Source organism: Anser anser, assembly GCF_964211835.1.
Source record: "Anser anser genome assembly, chromosome: 4".
Classification (NCBI taxonomy): Eukaryota; Metazoa; Chordata; class Aves; order Anseriformes; family Anatidae; genus Anser; species Anser anser.
This window is the reverse complement of record NC_139724.1, coordinates 65,468,854-65,491,454: the sequence shown is the minus strand read 5'-3', so window position 1 is coordinate 65,491,454 and position 22,601 is coordinate 65,468,854. Positions and strand designations below refer to the sequence as shown.

General features: G+C 47.6%; 1 protein-coding gene and 1 long non-coding RNA gene across 5 annotated transcripts; both read right to left on the bottom strand.

The window, feature by feature from the left end:
• Nucleotides 1-2,261: 2,261 nt before the first annotated feature.
• LOC310899275 lies at nt 2,262-6,794 on the bottom strand. Of its 4 annotated transcripts, XR_014584150.1 has the most exons (4): nt 6,358-6,779; nt 6,091-6,256; nt 4,680-4,790; nt 2,262-2,996 (listed from the first exon to the last, which is right to left on the bottom strand). It is a non-coding gene; the product is annotated as an uncharacterized lncRNA (long non-coding RNA). The 4 variants fall into 4 exon arrangements; XR_014584148.1 differs by having other exon boundaries at nt 6,099-6,785; XR_014584149.1 differs by having other exon boundaries at nt 6,091-6,779.
• Nucleotides 6,795-18,175: 11,381 nt separating this feature from the next.
• Nucleotides 18,176-21,296, bottom strand: MSX1 (msh homeobox 1). Its single transcript, XM_083835192.1, has 2 exons — nt 20,717-21,296; nt 18,176-19,174 (listed from the first exon to the last, which is right to left on the bottom strand). Exons 1-2 carry the CDS (start codon nt 21,183-21,185, stop codon nt 18,744-18,746), a joined length of 900 nt encoding a protein of 299 aa, XP_083691318.1. The 5' UTR covers nt 21,186-21,296; the 3' UTR covers nt 18,176-18,743.
• Nucleotides 21,297-22,601: the final 1,305 nt, after the last annotated feature.

Here is a 22,601-nt window from a genome sequence, read left to right as displayed (position 1 = left end):
GCTATTCTACACACTCTTGCACATCTCAGAACAATCCTCATCAAGGCAAATGTTATTTATGTATTAAATAGAACTGGGAGACTACAGCTGCACTGGCCCACACCTGTAAGTGTTGAATTTAGTGCATGACAGAATACAAAGACAGAATATGGAACCAAAAGGAATTCCTGGAAAGTGCATTAAGAGGCCGAGAATAAGTTTTCTTGAACAGGAAAGTGATGTAAGGTTTCAAAGTGTTCACAATCAAATATATTGAAATACAGAAGCAAAGATGGTTCCTAAGCTTGCAATACCACGAGGCAATTCTGACGACAATTTTTGCATTATGACATCAGCTATTTAGAACAAGAGATATATCTTTCTAAAGATATAAATCACAGGATGAAAACTGAAGATAAAATTCATTTTTTCCACAATTCTCTGTTTGTAATTTTTCAGAACAGACTTTCTACTAAGCCTGCCATTTGTCTCGCTAGATGTGAATAACAAGATTAAAACTTCAAGGACTCTATCCTCATCCAGTATGTACTTGTGTACAAGAGTTGAGGCTTCAGACTAAACTATTCAAAAGCCCATTTGTGTTTTAAAAATTCAAACAATTTTAATATTTTAATATTCCCCCTCGAGTTATTGAGAAAAATCAGATTTAATACTCACCAAGCATCTGATTTATATAAATATCTTATAAACTTTAATACTGGTGCCTTTGCGCACTTAAGAGCCACAAGGGATATGAGAATAGGGAAAAGTTGCATGGAAAGTCAGTGGGAAAAGATCTGGTTTCTTAGTTATAAAGCAATAAAGGGCATGTATTTAAAATTACATATTTTAATATTTCACGTAGCCTATACTGGATGCTGCAGAAAATGAGTAGGTTGGTTCTGAACTTTGCATATGCTTGTTGATCGTAACAAATCCAGGTGGGGGGCCTGAGCTATGTGCCCAGGCGCTGTGTGGTCAAGTGTGTGCATGCTGAAGACGGAGGAAAGCTTACCCTTCTGAACCCTAAATGTGACCACTCCTGCTTCACGTATTATTCCTCTCTCTCATCTGCAGGATTTGCCATCAGGGAAGGTAACAGGGATATGGCTCAGATTAATGGCAGTGATTTGCTCTACAGCACTGGAAATACAGAGCTCCCTCAGTAGAGGTGGACTGCTACCTGTCTTACCCACATTGCATCTCTTTGGAGAGAGGTTTATAAAGTACAGAAAAGGGAATGTTCAGTCACAAACATATAAACTTCATAAATGAACTATGTTGATGATCCGTGATTAATGTATCAAAATACATTATATTTCTATGTTGAAACAACTGCTCTATAATGAAGGTTTCATATTTAAATGAATTAATTCTATCTTCAAGTCATACCTGTAGGGATTGTTTTGCTTGAAAGTGGTCCTGTGGTGGCAGGTTAGTATGGTTTTGTTTAGATCTCTGGATAAGTTTAACGGTGAGTTAGTAGTTGAGGCGTAAACTTGTTTGTTTGACTGAAGGAAAGCAGTGGTGAGCAGCAATGTATTTTGTTTTTGTTTATGGCTTTGTCTAGAACCTCTTTATCAGCACAGGATTCCTGACACAGTACCCTCAGAATGCCCTACCCCGGTGTGCATACAGCTATTCTGAACAAAATCCCATTTGTCTGGGACAGCAAATCCCCACGCCGTGTGCACACATATGGTAGTGGTAGTGGCAGTGGCATGCTGGGGACTCTGGCTCTTCACCCCGTCACGCTGACAGCAGCCTGCAGCAAAAACATTATGGCTGTTTCTCATCCCCAGGCACAAAGTGACCACATCTTTCATTAGGAAGTGAATCCCTCCAGCTTAGGGAGTGTTTCTCAAGATTATACATATTTAGTGAACAATCATAAAAGATAACTTGGTTCCAATTCCCATGAACTTCACTTGAATTCATTGCCTGATCTGAACAACATTCATCCCTGCACAGAGTGTTAATGTGAAATTAATGTGCCTCATAATTTCCAGTTAAATCTTCAAAATAAGCAGCTGTAGGAGAGAAGCCATGGTGATAAGGCAAGTGGAAGCAGAGAGCAGGACAAGGTGAAAGCAACCAGCAAACCAGCAGCCAGTCAACACGAATCCCTGAGGAGCACAAAATGGCGGTCACTCCTGGTCTGAGGACACCACTAGCAGACTGGATGTGCAGAAGTAGGGCAATGACGAGCTAAAGGGAGGGCTTGTTGCCAGGGAGAGTGGCACAACATGAGTTAAAGAAGAAAGACAAATACTATTATCTGATATGATCATTTACTGTAGTATTTCACTTTATTGTGCAAGGATTTTTTTTTTTTCCCAGGGTAGGCCATGTTATTTTATGCTTTGTGAACTAGTGGGCAAGCTCAGGGCCCTGTGCTGAAAGCTGCCATCGACCAACAGTAAAAAGTGAAATCAGATGCAAAATTCTGAAGGCCACGAGACGTGATTGGAGTCCCATGGTGGTAGCTAGACCCACACAAGCCCCTGGCTGTGCTCCAACCAACACTGAGCCCTTTGTCACTTTTTAGTGACATTTAAAGTAAGCCAAAAGAAACCAACTTTTATCACAGAACTAGAGTATCCCCAGATGGTACTGTAACGATACAGCTCTGCTGGAGCCATGACACAGGGATAACAGGCAAAGTCCTCCTCTGCTGACAAGCCCTTTGCTTGACTCTCCCATTGGCACACTCACAACTGGAGGGGCATGGAGATCCAGTGCGACGACACCAACAGAGAAGCAGGAGCAAAAAGCAGCTGTGTTTATGCTGCCTTTGTACAATGTTCCCCATCTCCTTCCAGTTATCTAGGGCATGGGCCTGGTTGGGCTGCCTGGCTCCACAGCAGCTTGGTAGGAAGCCAGGAGTGTGCTCCAGCTGCCTTCACGCCACCACGGCTCACTCACTGTGCAATGAAGACGAGAGGGTGGCGGTCCTCTGGGCTGCCAGCTGCAAGGGCACCTTCAGGTGCAGTAGACCCAAAGCAGGGCAGGGAAAGCTGCAGGAACAACAGCTAATTTAATAATAATAATAACAACAGCAAACATCACAGAACCAACAAAAATGAAAAGGACCTTAAAAAGTCCTTTAGTTCACTCTCCTATTCCCATTTCAAAGGCAGGATCAGATTATAACCTACTCATGACAGATGCTATTCTGCATCCTTAAATAATTTCTTATTATGGACACTGCACAGTTTCCTTAGTGATTTATTTCTGTCTTTCTTCCATTAGACATTTTTTCCCAATACCCCACCTAAATGTCTCTTGGGTATTTTCAGCTCATCATTTCTGATTTTACCCACAGCAGGCAGAGAAACATTTCTTCCCTTGCTTACTGAGGAACCTTTGACATGTTTGAGGCCTTTACTCAAGACTGGGAATGGCAGGCAGATGGCAAATGACTTATGCAGAAAGCTTATGCATGGGTCCATTGCATCCAGGTCTGTAAATATAACATAGATATAACATCAGGAAATCCATCAGGCAGAAAGCCATCTGTTAATACTTGGGTACTAGGAACAATGGTTTAAGTGGTGAAATTGAGCAAATGGTGAAAAAATGAGAAGAATCCCATTGTTTTGTTGAACTATGTGCTACAGAATTGACCTTAATCTCCTTCACAGAATTTCTCTGTTGCCAGTGGAGTAGTGGTGTATGATCTTTAACTTCCTAACAGATATATTTATCAATTTCATCTTCTACAGCAGTGAACATTGAATGAAGAGAAAGTGATTCTGTCCAAAAAGCATATCTGGGCATTGTTTTAATGGACCTTATGATCATTATCCATCTATCTCAGCTTATCCGCAAAAAAATATGGAAATTGCTTAGTGGCGTAATGATACCACACTTATTAATATGCATTTCTAAAGAAAAATGCAGCAAATTTCTATAAAATTTTCCATTCTTTCTTCCTAACTTTTACAGTTTTTCTTCATGTTTTAGTATAATTCTTTCTTGAGTGACTTCAACTTTGCCTTTAATTTAATTCTTAAAAAAATTCCAAATATTTGAAGAAATGACATGGAAAACCCTTAAGTATGTACAATTTGTCTTGCGGGCATTTTCCTGGACCAGCAGCTAAAGGGACTGAGGATGGAAAGGCTTAGTTCTGATAAACTACTGCTCCTTATCAGGTTTTGTATGTGCCACTCTTTCTAGAGCCAGGCTGAAAGACGGAAGAGAGAAGAGGTGACTAGTACACAGGCCAAAGCTTTTGTCCTATAACAGTAAGTGGTTTGTTGGTAGATAATGTCTAGATGATTCTCAAAACTGAGCAAGAATACTAATTTGCTATAGCTTCTTAGGAGCTCAGATGTGTCTATGTGCACTGCGCACTGAGACCTAGATTCATCTCCACTGAGACATCAAACTGAGATTTCCTGTGCAGGCACTAGGGAAATATAGGACCCTCTAGAGGGTAGCATCAAAATTATTTACTAATTGCCCATTGGCTTAGCTGAGGAATTAAAGGCAATTTTATTCCTAACTTACCACTTCATCTGACCCAAAACCCTAATTACATAGCCCTAAGAGAGGAATTTAAAGGCTCTGTTCCCCTATAGACATGTTTGAGGCCTTTAGTCTACATTCAGTGATACCAACAACCTTTTTTTCCTGCATATCTCGTTTCATCTCCTGGTCACAGCTTTTCTATACTGACTCATACAACAGCTTACCAGTTGCAGTCATATCCTGACTACGTTGTATTTATGATACAATATGGTGACCATTGACTTTTCTTCAAGAATAGTTTCATCATTTTGAGTGGCAGGCGGAGAAAAACAGTTCTGAAACGAAGGAAAACAGAAGCCATTTTAAAGAAAATTTCTCTCTCTCTACAAAATAGTATGAAGAGAAAGAATGCAGATAATACCAACTATGTAAGCAACTGAATGATTTTTACAGGTTGCCAACAGGTATAATTGTGCCTGATGATCTGCCTTCACAGCTTGAGACTAATTTAGTACAAACAAGAGATCTCTAACTGAATATGGAGTCTCCCACAGCAAGGTCTTTTCAGAAGTGGTCCACGCTGACAGTAATCCAAAGTCATCAACACTTGGCAATTGATTCAGAGGCCTATGAAAAATATGTGGATGGTCTCAGCTCAGTACCTAATTATAAAGTGGCCGTAGTGTGGAAATCTCCTTTATAATTAATTTGTAGCTACACCAACGAAGCCTCGGATGTTTTCCCAAGAGTTAGACAGGGATGGGAAGAGCATCATCCATGGGCGGTCACCGATAGCTTGCAAGCAGCTGGCTGCCCATACTGGTCTTGGAGTAATACTAACCAGTAATGTTTGCCCAATTTCCTTGCAAATGCAAAGTTCAAAGTATTACTATTTATTTGCATTTACAGCTTTTATTTCTCAATGTTCTGAATATCTGAATGTCATTTTACCAAGAAAAAAAAGGAAAACCTTAGCTTCATGAAGGAGCTTTTGTTTTATGTATTCCCACTGCGTAAGAATAAAAAAGACTGAATACTATCAGTTGTCCTAAAGAAAATACAATGCAGACTCACAAATTTGGCAGGGAATTTAGTTTGTAAAAGCATTACCAAGATAATACAAGTCACATTATTTTTATAGCTAGGATATTGCATTCTGCTGTCGAGGCAGCTGCAGTCGGACTCCGCTTGGACAGCAGATGGTGTCCTACTGTAATACTATGTAACAGTGCTCGAAGAGGAATCTTAAAACAGCCTTTAAAAGACTCTTCAGTTCTTATTTAATTCCTTTAATTGGCTTAATAGACTATGGAATAGAAATGAAGGATCTGTTTAAACACTACACTGAATTTTAAAGGTAATCATGTCAAAAACAGTGACATGGTTCCATTTCTGAGAGTATTTTCCAGTATTTAAAGGAGCTTTTGAAGAATGTAATCATATCACTTCGGTGCCTAAGTGGCCCATTTCAAAGTCGACATGGGCAAATAAGCATTAAAAATCACTCTGAGGGTCAGATGTCTCACACTTACCTGCACCTTCGAAAATTTTCCCATTTCATTATATATTATCTGCATATAATATAGAGAAATCTAAATTTACATATGTCCTGGCAAAGGTAATGCAAAGACTTACGAGCTTACAATAGCAAGGACCATTTTTTCTTCTGTGTTGTATAACATCTTGCGCAGTGGGCATCTGGTCTGTGCTGGAGCTCTCAGACACAACATCATACAATTAAAAATCCATATGTATTCAATTTAGCCCTGGTAAATGGCACACTGTCACAGTGATATTAAACCTAAAAGAAAGAATTCAATGCATTCAGCCTGCATCCAAAGACATTTTCCTTGCATGATTGTCTTTTCCCTGATCTTTGAGAGTTGCAGAAGCTCAGAGTACTTGGTGAATAATGAGGTGAATTGGATGGTAAGCAGAAATATGCTGCAATAAGATCCTACAGGTCTGCTGATGACATTGGACTTGATGCCTCAGGAATCAGGTAGGTAAAGATGAAGGATTATTCCAGGATTGGAGCCTGTAAAAGTGTAGCACAGAACCTGACTCATGACAAAGCCTGCTCTAAAAGGACTCCTCTAATGGTTCCCTGTTCACATCAATTGCTGAATCACAGCTGTGGCCACTTCTGGGTCTGATGCATTGCTGAGCAGGCTGGTGTGACTCATCTCAGGGTTATCTGGAGTTTGCTAGCCTAGATTGAATTTACTGTCACTGGGAGGGCAAAATTTGTTGGGAACAGTTTTGTCATTCATATTCCGAGGTGGTGAAATCTTTGCCTGCTGGAGCAGATAATCACCATTTTTGTGTAGCCAAACTAGGGCTGGGGCAGAGGAGTCATAAATGGTGTTATTCACATGATCATCACTGAATCACATTCTTCCTTTTCACAGAAACCCCTGTAAAATTCTACCCTGTTTTTGCTGCTTTCATAATAAAATAATTGTTCGTGTAGCCCCAAGTTATGGGAGTAGTCTCCACTGATTTTTGGTGAGACTCTTCATTTGAGAAAGCACTCTTGCCTCAGTCCTTTACAGAAACAATATTGTATTAGTCATATGAAGGAGATATCTTCTCCTTCTCAGGAAATGTTTTAGTTTTCTTCATCATCCCAGAATACGATAGAGGATGCAAAGGTCAATATTATCCAAAAAACATTTACATAACCTCTCCAAAAGCAATAAAATGATGAAACCCAGAATCTGCAAATTGTGGTGATTTGTAGCTCTTTGATTTATAGCCCTGTTGGGTTCAGAGTGAATGATTTCTACAGAGACCAGTCCCTCTAATCGGAATTTTACAAGAAACGGATGTGCTAAAAGAAACAGAAAGCTAACAGGGCTTCTGGTTACATTTTCAGCCTGATTTATAGAGCTGTAAAACTCTCTGTATCAGGGAGCTGACACCAATTTCTAGAGAGCTGTGAACATTTGTTTTCATCTGATTTTCCTGCAGGGTTTCTAGACCCACTTCATTCACAAAAGACCCCAGTGAAATCCACGTCAGGTGTTAAAGAGCATAGGAAGCTGGTGTCACAAGTGAGGTGGTGGTAAGGAAGGACAAGTTTTGTAACTGAGCAAAAAGAAACTAGCTCTGGGAATGTCTGGTCTGGGGACAGAAGTCTACTTTTAAGGAGTCAGGAGCGGAAATATTACAGGTGTTACCTGGGTTGAAATGGCTCAAAGTGGTGCTGGTCCACCAAATTGTGGTGAGGGAGGTTGTAGAACTGAGCAGTCGTGGAGCAGAAGGTGAGCTGGTGGACAAGTCAGAAACTTGTCCTTCAGACAGAAACTTGGCCTTCACACTCGCTGTCAGAGGTGAATGTCACCTGCACAGGGTCAGGTGACAGCACGCCCACCAAGCCAAACCACCAAGTCCTCTAAGCTAAGCACGTTGCCCAAGGTAAGAGAGCAAATAGAGATGGGCAGGACAAGGCATGGGTCAGGCACAAGGGTCAGGAGAAGAGTCAGGTGCAAAGGCTCAAGTCAAGAGCAGGTACATCACCAGGAACTGGCCTTCCGGATCTGTACACAATCAAATCTCTGTCTGCCTCTGTGAGGACGCTAAACTGTTAGGTCTACAACCAGGGGAGAGCTCCATGGCTTGCATCTTGACAGGTGTGCTCCTTCTTAGAACTAGAAACATGTAGAAGTATTTGGCTTGCATTTTCATGTCCAAAACAAAGACAATATGAAAGGTAAAGAAGTGTTTGGCTTGCATTTTCATGCCCAAAACAAAGACAATATGAAAGGTAAAGTAACATGAGGCTTCTTCTGAGAGGATAAACTGTACCCTTCCAGAAACCAAATTGCTCATCGATCACAGCTCATTGAGGGTGCTTGAGCTAGCATCCCATTCAAGGAGAGCTGCAACAGATTCAAAAGGAAAGGAAAACAGAGAATTATTTTAAATGAGCACTTTCAAGCCTAGGGGATCTTCAGATCTAAGGCCCTGATCCAACCACTTGTTACATTCCAGGACACTTAGCGGGTTGTGGGCAGGCACAACCATGCCCAACTGGCAGAGGTTTTAGGATCAAAGCCCAGCGCATTTATGTGCTGACTAACAGGCTAACACATACAATGGTAACTTCTGTGAACATAGCATTCAAGAATGTTATGCTGGTTGAGCTCTGATGCTTATTTTAATATGTCAAATTATTAAATATTAAATATTTTATTAAATGGTTTAGTAACAAGTCAGTGTTGTTTCATTTTTAGTGTCAATAAAAAAAAAAGTTATTAATTAGTAAACCAAGGTAAACCAAGGTGCATTTTTTCATTAAAATGTGCAGTTTATTGCCACTTTCCAAGGATTTGGTTCCTTTATTAAAAAACAAAAAATAAAAAAAAAATGTCTTAAATTAATTATAAAGATCTAACTTACAAGGAGAGGCCCTGATCTAGAAAACACATACGCTTATGCGTAATTTAACTGCATGAGTAACTTCACAGAATTCAGTGGGTGAGAGAGAAGCTGTGACCCGTGGAGCTCCTAATGTGGGTAAAGTTATTCATGGGCACAACTGTTTGCAGGACTGGAGCCAAATATAACACATACAAATTCCCATCTAGAAGAAAAGGCAAATTAATACACAGTAAAAAGCAATTACATGTTACTGGATGTTCTAACAACTATATATATCCAATAATAAGTGCATGAACAAAAGTATGGGTTCAAAGATGGACAGTGGGACAGGAGTATAATTGAAAGATAATGAATGTTGAGGTAGAATAAAATGGAAAGATGAATTGAACACAGTATAATTCTCTTCATGTTAGAGTTTCTCTGAGTTGTTTCTTAGGTTCAACAAGTGTACACAGGAAGTAGTTAAATGAAAAAACCATGGTTGCATTCAATGACCATCTTTGGACACCAAATACAGATGTTGTGCTGCCTAAAAAACACTTTTTTTTTTCTTTTCTTAAGGTGTTTTAGAGCAGAGCACCTGAGACAGATGCTCAGATGCCCAGTGTGCTCAGTAAGTGAGAGGAAGGCACCTTTAAGGTTAAATTAAAAAAGCCTTGTACCACACTCAGTACACTGCATTTTATATTAGATAACCTTTGAGCTCCTCAGCTCTTCCTAGAGCCTGTCATTAAAATATGCATAAACACTTCAGTCCCCCTGGGCCGGGCTGTGGATGCGTTAAGCACTCTGGAAGTTCTCCTTACAAATTGCCAGTAAAGTAGCTTTGCCAATGTTTATGTTCATGCCCATGCCCCACTTATTTTGCCCATAGTAAATAAATGCTGCTGCCAGGCACAATACAATGCACACAGTGTCTTTTGCACAGTTCTTGCTGCTCTTCAAGGCAAGCCACATCTTTAGGGATGTGTTTCTAGCTCTTCACCTCCCTCCCTCCACCTGTACTTTGGCAGACTCTGCGTGGAAGATATGATTGCTTTGGTCACTTCAGCTCCATTCCATGCCAGCTGGCTATTTTTTTTTCCCTGCAAATATCTGGCTGCTGTTCTTGGAGTCACTTCTCAGCAAACTCTCTCCCCTCCGGCTGTGTATGGCTCTTGTGCAGATCTCCTGGAAGTACTTCTACTCTGGATGCTACCACAGCATGGTAGGAAAATTACAAAAAATTGCAATCATTTTAGCAAACCTTTCTTCTGGGTGCACAAACGGAATGCACACTGTCAACAGTTGGACATTTTTTTCATATGTGTACCATGTGAAGTATATAAATGCTTTCTTTCTGCTCACTTGGAGGAAAAAACAAACAAACCTGAGTAAACCCTTATTTCCCAGTTGCAATTAGACTTTAAAAAAAAAATAATAGTAGGAGAAAGAAAGAAAGAGAGAGAGAGATCCTGCTCATAACAATGAAGAGTTTTGCAAAAGGGAAAGTGCCACTCTCCTCTTGGTGGCATTGTCACCTTACAGGCTTCAGTCCCCTATGGATTTCTAACCATCCCTCCCTGCAGCCTCTGTTTTGCCACCACGGCCATCAGCAAGGTCACAGCTCTAAGTGTCATCAGGCACCCGATCCAGCTTTAAAATGCAGTAATATGCTTTGTGACGTGTAGCCAAGAGGATCCTCTGTCACCTAAGGGAAGAAATGAGGAACAGGGTCTTAAGGCCGAGTAGATAAGCCAGTACCACCTCTAAATGCCTCGAAATGTGAAGCCCCCTCATTAGGCACAATACAACCATTTTGCAGGTTAATCAGGTGCTCGCTGCAGGCCTGAACCTGCTTGTCCCTGTGTAAACAGTGGCGTTGCTGTCACTCAGTTTATATTCAGGCTGAACTCTCATGGGGGATGCAGGGAGTTCTGTCTGAAGGGAGCAGCCAGTGAAGATAAGGGTTAATCATATCTGGAACAGACAAGAGCTCTATTACTTGCTACAAGACCATCCAAAATAGTGCCCCTTCTGTTTTTTTCACCCCTTTGTGCAAGAGATTGCTTTACTGTTTTTTTGAATGCGAGCTAACTTTAGTTATCAGTACCCAAAAAGCAAGTCCCTGCAGGGTCCCCACTGACAAATCCTGCCAGGCAGTCATGCCCTTTCCTCTGTGCTGAATGCGGTAATTAGAGAGATGCAATTTTCCAGTAGTGCTTGACAGCCTACATCAAAGGCACAGAAACTGTTTCTGGACATTGAAAAGATAAAATTCTAATACTAACTGATGCCTCCTTCAGTTTTTATTGCAGTTCAATGTAAACAGATGCTGCTGTTTCTAAAACTGTTGTTCAGATCTGTCAGGGTATATACATTGCAGCAGTGATATCTACTGCAGTAAACGCTGATATTTACCATCATGTGTATATACTTGAATCAATCATCTCCGTGCCATTAGCTGTATGTGTGCTTACACATTCACAGATGTCTGCCCTTACATGTACATGCACACAAATACAAACACATGCATATGAATTAAATGGAAACCGTAACCCAATCTTAACTAGGGTTTTAAATTAATCATAATACATACACACACTCACAAACACTGGGCTATATTTAACTTTCACATAAGCAGTGTAGAACTATTATCTTCTGTGGAGCTCTACAGTTTATGAGTCAGACCCAAGTCTATTAGTTTGCCTGTGGAAAGACGCCACTGACTTTATTGGGCTTTGGACCAGACCCGAAGCCAATGGTTAATTGTCTCATATAATATAACTTTCCCTTCCAGAAAACTTAAGATAAACTTAGATTCTAATTCCAATAACTCTCTATAATTTTTTCCAAACAGATTCCTTATGGAATGGAAATGCCCATTCTTGTTCTGGGCATTTTTCAATACTTTTGCATTTCTTTGTTTTGAAAATCAGTTCAGTCATGTTAAACATTATACAAGCTTGAAAAAGATCACAGCCTCCAACTATCCAAAGTGAAATTCTCAAATATACATAGCTCAGAAATAAATGTCATTAGAAAGTTCAAACTTGTCTGGTATTAAAGCCATCTTGGAGGAAGGGAAAACAATTCACATTTGAAGAAATTCAGCCCTGTGTTTTAAAAAGTAAGAATAGTTTAGGATTACGAGTCCATCTCAGCTTTCTCATTTTATGATATGCTCTTTGCAGGTTTCTATTTTCTCTCCAGTTCTTTTTTTTTCAACATGGATTGATGTTGAGTATGTACTTGAAAGATGTGATTATTTAAAGGGAAAATTAACATGCCTGCACCAGGCTTCTTGAGTTAAAGGGAGAGCTGACTAAAGATCCTCATTTGAACTCTGAGCTAATAAGGATGTTAGGTTCATCCTAATTCAGGTATCATAGCTGAAAAAAAGGAATTAATGACATTTCTGTTAAGAAATGACCCTCAAAGAGTCTTTTGACTAAAGATGCTGCCAATCTTCCTTTGAATAATGTCTAAATTAAAATTCTGAATTAAAAGCTCACGTCTAAGCTTTCTGAACACAGGTATTGGATACAGTTAATACTCATACTATAAAAAGGATGTGGCTAAAGTGTTTGAGCTGTGCTGAGCACTAAAGGAAGTTGCTGTTTGAATTGCAATTTACACCGATATGTTTTTTATCCAATACAATCACGCTGCCTTCTGGCTCTCAGCTGATGAGGGTCTTGCGTTTAGGTTCCCAGCTAAGTGGCAGCTGGGAACATCTCCGTTCAGTAACCTGCAGTGTCTGCACAGTCAGGTGGGTGCCTCCAGGGGAAGTAATTAATTCAAGGCAATTCATGCTTAAAGTGTTGAAGTGAGTATGCCGACTCCTGTTTCTCTCCATGCCTATTCCAGCCCCACAGCACATGTATCGTATTTTGTAACCCTGCTTTCTGTTTTATAAATAGAATTTAATGCATGTTGTTTATGTAGCCTCCTACCCAAAGGGAGGATTGACAATGTCACAGAAAGAAAAATCTTCAGTCAGACTGACAACATCCATGACATCCCAATGACTCTTCTTGTGGTTTACCATGGATATGGCATTCACAGTAAGTCCAAAGCTCATTACAAGGTTTTGAAAAGCATTTATGGCTTTTAGTGAGTAAAGTGTGAGGAGCAGATGCTCCCCAAGACATGAGCCTGAGTTAATAAGAGGGCAGGTCTAGGAATCCCAGAAAGTCTCTTCCAGTCCTTTGCTGATGTAAATGGGAACAGGTCCATTTTCTTACACGTAAATGCATTTACAGTGTAAGACCCCTTATTTTTAAAGCGTCCCAGCATTACTTCTGTATTTATGTTAGCTGTTATTTGCATAATAATGCCCAATGCACACAAAACATTGGATCAAAAGAAAGTTATTTCTTTCCTCCAGCTTGCCTTTTGGAAATAATTCTCTTCTCCTCCCTTCCTGAGAGCTTCCCCACACCATTTTGCAGTCCTCCAGTTAACATAATTTTGTCATCCTTTTCTACCAGTCCTCATCTCCAGCTGCCACTTCCTTACGCTCTTGCATGCAAAGTGAGCCTGAGTAATGGCAAAATCTCTAAATCCTACCTCCCTGGGTGCTCCTTCTCTTTCCAGCCCTCCACCAGGCAGGGACAGTGGTGGTCAGAGGCTCTTGAATGTATTTGTTGTCACAGGGTACCTCCTTCTCCAAAGTACATCAAGTGCACATTCTGCCCTGCTTGGTGCTGTGTGTCAGACACAAAACACCTCCAACAAAAGCATTGCTCAATTAGGCTGAAAGCACCTTTACTTTGGTCTGCATCTTTTCATGCCCGTGTCCCCAGATCTCAGTCCTGCCTGATGCTGACCATCCTGACCCCGCTGCCCCATTGTCTGCCCCAGCTTCCAGGTTGGATTCTGAACACAGAATCAGTCTCAGATTTTGAACATTGCTCCTACAAACTCCTTCCCAAGGTCGGTCTTACTATCAAGGACGGAGTTGGTACTATTTAACTGAACAGCTCTGATTGTCCCGTGAGCCTGCTGAAGAGGTTTGTTTCTTTTCCTCAGTGCTAAGCCAGAAGATATGCTACAAGTGCTTGAACCACCATGAGAATCAACCGAGACCCTGCAGCACAGCAGCCAGGAGCCCAGGGGTGGGGTCCTCAGCAGTGTCCAGAGATGAAATGGGGAGCGTTGCACGGTGGCTTTACTGCACATTCCTGGTCTCCCGAGGGGGACCGACTCCAGGTAGCTCCCCCTCCTGTTCTCCCTCTGATCCCTGCCGGGTGGGAAGCAGGGCCAGCCCGGAGCAATAAAAGATCTCTGCCATGAAGAAGTACAATGAAGCGGAGTTAATGTCGACCGATTTATTGTTGTAAGCAAATCACTACCACATCTCTCCGTTGTGATTTAATACTTGTAGTTAAATGACTCAGAGCTCTTGCTTCTGGCACTGCCTCCAGGCTCTCCTGCCCCAGAGCTGGGCAGACAATGGGTACATGGTGCAGAGGGGCCTCGGGCCAGCTTCTGGGGGCAGTGGGTTGGGATGCCCATTATTGCCGTGCCTCATTTTTGGGCTCCCTGCTGCGGAACAGATTGCTCCAGCCAGGGACAGATACCACTGTGCTTCACACAAGGTGTGGGGAGAGTTAAAAGCTAAGGAAATGGAACTTCAGAAATCCACAGGCTCCCTGGGTTAAGATATATATACACACACACATATATATACATATATATACACACTTCTGGGCCCCCACGCTGTGCTAGGCAGCGAGAAGGTGTCTCGTTCTGCCACAAACTCTCTGGCAGCTCAGTGCCTAAGCCACATCAGCCTGCTTTTGTGGAAAACTAGGGAGGGAAGAGAACCACCTCGTCACATCCGACAGCTCATTGGGTACAGTATAGGATATCCCAAGCAATGGGAGCCTTACTTTCCAGTCCCCGCTCTGCTGGATTTAATTTGGGTTGCCCTGCGGCTCCAAGGAGTGTCCTGACCATGAGGCTCTTTAGGAGGCCGCTTTTTCGTGCTGTCTCTGGCCACCTCTGTGTCTAATATAAAACCAAACGTATCATGAGGAGAGCTGAAGAGCAATTATCTCTGAGTCACTAATAAATCGTCGATTGGGATTTTCGCTCTGCTTACGAAATACCTGAGTGCAGATGTTTACCTGAAATGGGGAGGCACCAGGGGGTCAGCGCCCCTTCTCCTGTGGGTGTCCAGCCTCTTTGCTCAGCACACCTTTCAGTTTCCAGCCCTTTGGGAGGAAGGGCTGATGTGAGGGGACTCAGGCCAGATGCTGAGCCTTGCTTTAAGCGTACCAGTGCTGGTGAGAAGCTGAGGAGCAGGCTGCCCCCCCCACCTCCGCCCGGCCTTTACAATGGGCAAAGCTCGGCAGCTCCCTGCTTTGCCGCTGCTGGCTGAGGGCTGTGTTCCCAGGCACAATCCTGAGCAGCAGGAGGCTGCTACTGCTCTGCCCAACTCTCTCGCTGAATTTAGCCTGCCCTCACTTTTTCAAAACGGGCTTTTAGCTCCTAATTCACTTGAGCACTGTGGAAATCGCGAGATAAAGCATCAAAGGCAACAGGGCACCGGGCTGCGTTTCGAGTCAAATCGCAAATTCAGCCGGAGAGCCCAAAACTCCCAGGAATTCGGAGCAGACAGCAAAGCCGTGGTTTCACCGAAGGTTTGCTTAGCAGGTTTTTCCAGCAGCCGTGTTCTCTGGGGTTAACAAGAAGAGTCTTCCCTTCCTTTTGAGGCTCTCAACCCGCGGCTGCCCACCCCTCTGCCCGAGCCCCGCAGCCGGGCTCCTCGGAGCGCAAGGATGCAAAGAACCGATTGCGGGCAAAAGTGCCCGAAGAGGCTGGTTTCATGCTCACAGCCGCCGGCCAAACCCTACAACCGGGCTCGTTTGTGGGAATAAAAGTAGAAAAATGGCTTCCTCGGTTGGTGTGGGTGTGTTTTGCACACTCGCCATGCTCTGGCTCCCGTGCCCTGAATTTCCTTCCCTCCGTGGAAACCGGCGCATCAGTGTGTGTGTCTTACACGTATGTGCTCGGGGCCCCTCTGTTTTCTCTCGCCTGTCTGCCCAGGCTCTCTCGGAGTGTGTGCAGATAGGCGGGGGGGTATCAGAGTGACTGGGGGGGGTGGCGGGGGAGAGGGAGTTATTAGGAAACTTTGCTTTGGCTACTCTCTGTCCTTGGGGCTGCGTGGCGCCAGCACCCTCAAGTTGAAAGGAAAACAGCCATTCTCACTTCCAACTGCCCACTGAGCTCCTTAAGGCGACAAAGACACAAAAGTGAGTTTTATTTGCTGGTAAGCCAGAGGCAAGAAAAAAGAAAAGCCAATTCCCCCTTAAAAAGAGCCGACAAATCCTTTTTGCTCTTTTGTGTGAGCTTTTCCTATTCACATGGAGCGTTCATCCGTGTGATTCCCAACTTATTGTCATTACTTAGTTATTAATTGTTCTCATCTGGGTTTAATTGAGCAACCAAGGACTTTAGCCCAAGGGTCAGGGGGAAATCTTAAAGCAAAGACACGTTCAATAGGAATCCTGCGCTTCGAATATCCATCCCGAGTTGACATAATGTAAAAAAAAAAAAAAAAAAAAGGAGGGGGGGTGGTAAATACAGACAAAGCGGAGAGATGAAAGGGTCCCGGCTAGCTCGGAGCCCCGCATTGCCGTGCCCGCAGCGCCCAAAGGTGCCGGCGGAGGGGAGAGGGGCTTGCGGGGAGCCAGCTCGCGGCGGTGCTCGCTATTTCAACTCTACTTTATTTTTATTTTTTATTTTTTAAGAGCTTCTTTACAGGATAAACCTGGCCTCCTGTGCGATTAGATCTTCTCCCCAAACCCGCGGTCTAATCGCGCAGAGGCTAAGTTTATCTCCAGCCTTTTCTGCCGGAGACGCAACGTGGGAAAAAAGCCGGCACCGCGCTCTCCCGGTCCGGCGCGGCGTTGGGCGCTGGGGTCAGGATCACAGACACCGTCATTCGCACACAGAAAAGAAATGATCGGAAAAAAAAAAAAAAAAAAAAAGCCAGACCAAAAATAAAAAAAAAAAAGACCCACAAAAAAAACCAAAACTCACGCCAGCCCAGCCAGGACTGAGCGGCCAGAGCGGAGCGAGAGATGAGAAGAGGGGGATTAGAGCAGCGAGCTCTGGAGAAAGTGACTAGGTTCAGGTATGTTGTTTCGCTGAGTTATTGAAAGCATCACTGATATTTAGGAGATGATAAAAGTCCCGCCTCGCCCCCAGCTACAGTCTCGCTGGAGCCACAGTGCCTGCAGAAGATTGCCTAGCCTCATTACAGCAATTATTTTCCTTCTAACTTTGCTTCAACCTTAACGTTTTAAATTGCTGGAAATGAAAGCAGAGAAAAAAAAAGAAAGAGAGAGAGAGAGAGCGCTAGAGAAAAGAAAGAAAAGGGAAGAAAAGAAAGAAAAATACAAAGAGTCCCAATTTCTCAGCGCCCATTCCCGGCACATAAAGATAAAGCAATAAGGTAAAAAGTAACAAGGGAAATCCACCCTCTCCCCTAGCCTAAGGACCCTCCAAACGAAATCAGGTCTAGGGGGGCAATGAGGGGGCTCTGGGGGCGCAGCCGGTGGGGGGACGCGGTGCTGCCGGGGTCGGCGGGCGCTGCGCGGTGCGGAGCGGCACGGCACAGCCCGGCACCGTCCTGCCCGGCACGGCACGGCACGGCACGGCCTCGGCCGTGGTCGGCGGTTTCTGCACGGCCGCGGTGACCGAGCCGGGTTTCCAGCGGGGCCGGGCGCTGGGGGCTGCGGGGCGCCCGGAGCCCCGGGGCTGGGCAGGAGCCGGCGCCGAGCGGTCCCGACCGCCAGCCCCGCGGGCGGCGGGTCCCGCCCCTGGCTGCTGTGTCCCCGAACAGCCCCGTTCCCACCCCCCGGCTCCTAACAACCCCGTCCCCATCACCCCGTCCCCTCTGCCCCTTTTCCCGCACCACCCCGGCCGCGGTAGCCCCAACTCCATCCCACCGCCCCAAAGCCCGCCGTGCTCCCTCCTCCTGAAGGAGCTGCGGGGGAAGTCCTCGGGCTCTTCCCAGTCTCGGGAGCTCCTCCTGACTCTGTCTGGGGAGGGATGCCCGGCAGGGCCGGACTGATGCTACCCCAGTACCCACGGCCCCGGCTTAGGGGCTGCAACAGAGGGGCTGGGGTCTATAGGAAGAGATTTCCACCTTCAACCAGCCTTGGGAGCACCTCACCGGGCAGCTCCAGGGCACACAGCGAGCTGAGAGCCCTGCCATGGAAGGAGGAAAAGTTTCTGGTGCGGCCGGTCCCGCTCTCCTGTCCCCGTGACACACAGACACGTTTCATCCAGTGTCAAACCCTGGCAGGGCAAGGAGCAAAGAAGCTGCATGAAACAACGGTAGCTTAAAATTAATTTATTTAACAAATATAGCTATAATATAAATGATAATAAAATTTCAAATATACAGTATATTACATAGTACACAGAGCCCCTTCCACAGGAGCCGGTGGAGGAGCAAACACAGGTAACAGCCAGTGCTGCTACACAGGGACATGAGAGGCGCCTCTATGCTTCTGCCTCTTAACCTCGCTTTGCAGAAAGTGAGAGAAAAGTCCTTTCAAGCCCCCTTTTTGCCGTTTCTCTTCCACAGTTCCTTCCCCCATGCCGGGGGCTCTCCCCAGGCTGCCAGGCGGGCCGGGGGGAAGCAGGGCAGCTGCCCCATGGCCACCCGGTGCTGGGGAGCGGCTGGGGTGATGCCTCCAGTTTTTCCCAGCCAGAGTGTGGAGCAGCTCCCAGGATGGCCACGGAGAGCAGAGCAGGAGTGGAGGGGGGGGGAAAAACGGAGTCGGACTGGAGAAGTCTCTGCCACGGGGCCCTTGGGGGAGTCTGCAGCGAGGGCACGGAGCTGGAGGAGCGGGGAGGGAGCGTGTGCGGGGCCGGCGGGCTGGGCTGGGCAGGGCTCAGCTCTATGTGAGGTGGTACATGCTGTATCCCACATGCGCCGTGTACAGTCCCACGGGAGCCACGGGCAGCCCTGCCCGCTGGAAAGGGCTGGAGGCACCGTACAAGGAGGCGCCGGCCACGGCCGGGCCGCCCAGCGGGAAGGAGATGCCGAAAGCAGCGGGCGGCAGCATGGGCTTGGCTGCCATCTTCAGCTTCTCCAGCTCGGCCTCCTGGAGCCGCTTGGCTTTGGCGCGGCGGTTCTGGAACCAGATCTTCACCTGGGTCTCGGTGAGGCTGAGAGAGCTGGAGAACTCGGCGCGCTCGGCGATAGACAGGTACTGCTTCTGCCGAAACTTCCTCTCCAGGGCCAGCAGCTGTGCCGTGGTGAAGGGTGTCCGGGGCTTCCTGTTCGTCTTGTGCTTGCGCAGGGTGCAGGCTGGGGGGCTCAGCCGCCCTGCACCGACAGCAGCCGGGGGAGAGGCGGGGAAGGAGAGAGACAGCTCGGTTAGCAGCGCCCGGACACACTCGCCCCGCAGAGCCCCCACCCTGCAGCAGTGGTGGCAGGGACAGTGAGGTCCCCCCAAAGCAAAGTGGCCCAAAAACTCCAGCACCTCCCTGCCTGGGGTGCACTTCAAATTGACATCACCCCTTGCTGTAGGGCCAACGGGTGGTTCACTAAGCTTTTTCAAGGCTCTCAGGACCAAAGTCACTCGCAGCCACTTGTGCTTCACGGCCAGGAGCCCTGCGGCTCCAGGGCAAACCTCTGCACAGGGTTCTGCGCGCCTCCTCTGCCTTCGCCTCACCGCTCCCCTCTCATTAGAAGCCCACACAAACGAAGGGAATGATCCCTCAAAAAAAAAAAAAAAAAATATATATATATATATATGTGCTGTCCTTTTGACTGGATTAAGGGAAAAAACCAAAACCGGCTGGCTTCTTACACTCACACCCTCTTCATTAGGCCCCTGGGAACCAGATTAAGCATGCAATTAATTATGAGCTTGGAATTAGCACTCAGCCTCTATCTACAGCTCTTCACCAGCCTGCTTCTCTCCTCTTATTTAAGATTTCTAAAGGTCCTCAGCCTCGATCGGCCCGGGTTTACTTAGCAAAAGCAACTTGTACTTTGCAATTTAAGTAAATAAAACCACTGCGGTTCTCTCCGCGAGTCCTTTCGGGAAGCCTTCCTTTCCCCAAAGAAGTGGTCAGCTCTGCTCACAGCTCTAAAAGCACCCCAAAAACTCCGCGAAGCCTCAGCCCAAGCCCTTCCCACGGGAACGGGAGAGGTTTGGGGGCAGGATGCGGCCCGGGACGGGCTGTATCGGCCAGGGGCCGCCGCTCCGCCGGGCTCAGAGCAGGGGATGCACGGGACTTTCCGCTCTCGATCGTGTTTTCGAGAATTTGGGATCTCTCCGGAGTACAGCAGCAAAACCATCGGGAACTCCGGCTCTCGGGACTGCCGAAATAACAACGCCGGAGAGAGCAGCCCGCGGCGCTGAAGCCCGAACAAGTCCGAAGCCGCAGCAACCGGGACCGCGATCAGTGCGCGTCCCTACAAAATAATCGGAGCCGCTTTTAGGAAAAAAATAAATAAATTAAAAACCTAAAATCCCTAAAAATAAGCCTCAGTCCCCTGCCGAGGCTAAGTCCCGCTCGCAGACTGCGCACGGTCGCTTCGTGGCCCCAGTGCTGCTAACAGGCAGCCAGGCCGGCTTTCGGGGTTTTCTTTTCTGCTTTTCCTTCCCCTCCCCGGCCAACTTTTGGCACAAGAAACCGCCCTGGCGCGACCGCTCTTCCTTCGCCTCTGAAGCCACCGCCGGGACCGCCCGGGCTCCGGCGACATCTGAAGCATTTCATTCCTTCGGAAACGCCCAAGTGGCCCGGCAGAGAGCGCGACCCGCCGGGAAAACCCCTCCGGGAGAGGCCGGAGCAGAGAGGAAAGCCCCGGGCGGCCCCGCAGCTCTCTCCCCCGCGCCGTCGGGGTCCCGCTACTTACTGGGTGGGGGCGGCGAGAAGCGGGGGCTCTGCATCCAGGGGCTCCGCTCCTGCTTGTCGGGGCTCTCCGCCTTGACGAGCGCTTCCTCGGGCAGCTTGACCAGCCCCCCGACGGCGAAGTGGCCGCCGAGGGGCAGCGGGGACGCCGGCGCCTCCGCCGTCGGGGCGCCCAGGCGGGGGCTGAGGCTCCCTCGGGCGGCCGCCCCGACGGCCGCCGGGACCCCGCTGCCCTCGGGGCCGGCGAGCGGGCCCTCCCTGCCTCCCGGCGCCTTCCTGCGGTCGGCCATGAGCGCCTCCACGCTGAACGGCAGGAGGGAAGGCGAAACCTTGGGCTTGTCGCTCTCCTCCTCCCCGCCCATCGCCGCCGCCGCGACGGGGAGGCCGCCGCCGGGCTTGGCGAAGGCGGAGGCGGGCGGCTCGTCGCTGCGGACCCCGGTGGGCGCGGTGGTCATGTCCGCAGCCGGGGCCATGCAGAGGGGGCCCGCTGCCGCCGTGCTGCGCGGGGGCGGCCGCCGCGGCTCATGGGGGGCGGCGTCGGGGCGCGGGAGCCGTCGGCGCGGTCCGGCCCCGCGGCGGGCGGCGCCCCCTGATAAAGGGGAGCGGGAGGCGGCGCCGCCCAACCGGAGGGCGGGGGGGGCGGGACGAGGCTGCCCATTGGCTGAGGCCGCGGCCCCGACGGCGGGGAGGGGGAAGGAGGAGGGAGGGGAGAGGGCTCGGCCGCCGTCGGGGCGGTGCGGGGCGTCCCGCTCGGCTCCCAGCCGCGGGTGAAGGCGGCCTGGGCCGGCGGCTGGAGCGGGGCGTAACGCGGGAGAAGGGGATGGGACGGGACGGGACGGAGGCTCGGGCATCGGGCAAGGGCTTGCTAACGTCGGGGAAACGCCGGTGGAGGCAGCGAGGCTGGGATTTTCCTCCTGCAACCCCCTGACATGGCCCTGTACCGGGTGTGAGAGCTCTGCGTTGACCCCCTGTGTTTCTAGGGTTGGCTACACCTTGGAAAAAAATAATAAAATAAAGCTTGTTTCGGGTTTTTTCTTTTGGTTTTCTTTGGGTGGGTGCGTGGGTCTGCGCCCGTGTGCGCCTACGTGCGCGCAACCTCTGGCGCGGATGCGTGCGTGTCTCCGGGCCATGAAATATTCATTCCCCTAAAAAAAGGCACATCTAAGCCCCGGCCCCATTAAAGTCCGGGCTATTTTGTTTTGTAAATTTGTTTTACGAGCCCTTATCCCCGCGCCCAGGACGGATGTGCAGTAAAAGGGAGCCGCTCTCTACTGAGGCGATTGGCCGCTCGCTGGGAAAAGTTTATTGATAGCTGCAGGGCTCTAATCTCCTGGAAACACAGGAGGCTCTCGCAGTCATTTAAGGGTAATTATCTAAACGGGGAGGGACGGCGAATTCCCTTTCCTTTTAGCCGGCCCCCATAAAGATGGGAGATTAGGAGCGTATACAGTATGAAATGAATTGATATCATAGACGCTTTATTGACTGATAAACAACGGGATCTGGTTGCATTGAGTTGTCCCGCGCGCACACGACACCCGCACCCCCCCGCTTGCTGGAGGTGGCGCCCCGCGGGTGCCCTATCCACGCGTGTACCCTACCCACGCGTGTCCCTTACCCACCGAGCACACGCACACCTTGTGCTGTGCATCCAGCGGGATGCACCGGGCAGCTCCGCCGCATCCCGCAGCAGCCGTCGGGCCGGGGGCTGGGGGTCGGGGGCTGGGGGCTTGGGGCCGGGGTTGGGGGGGGGGGGGTAAAGGGGGTAGGGGGGCAGCGCCCGGAGAAGCGGCTGCATTGCTAATTGCGAGAATAAACAATCTGTCACGATTAGTCAGTGCCTCTAATAGGCAGACAAGTGATGTTGTTTTTAGGCGCCAGCAGCGGTC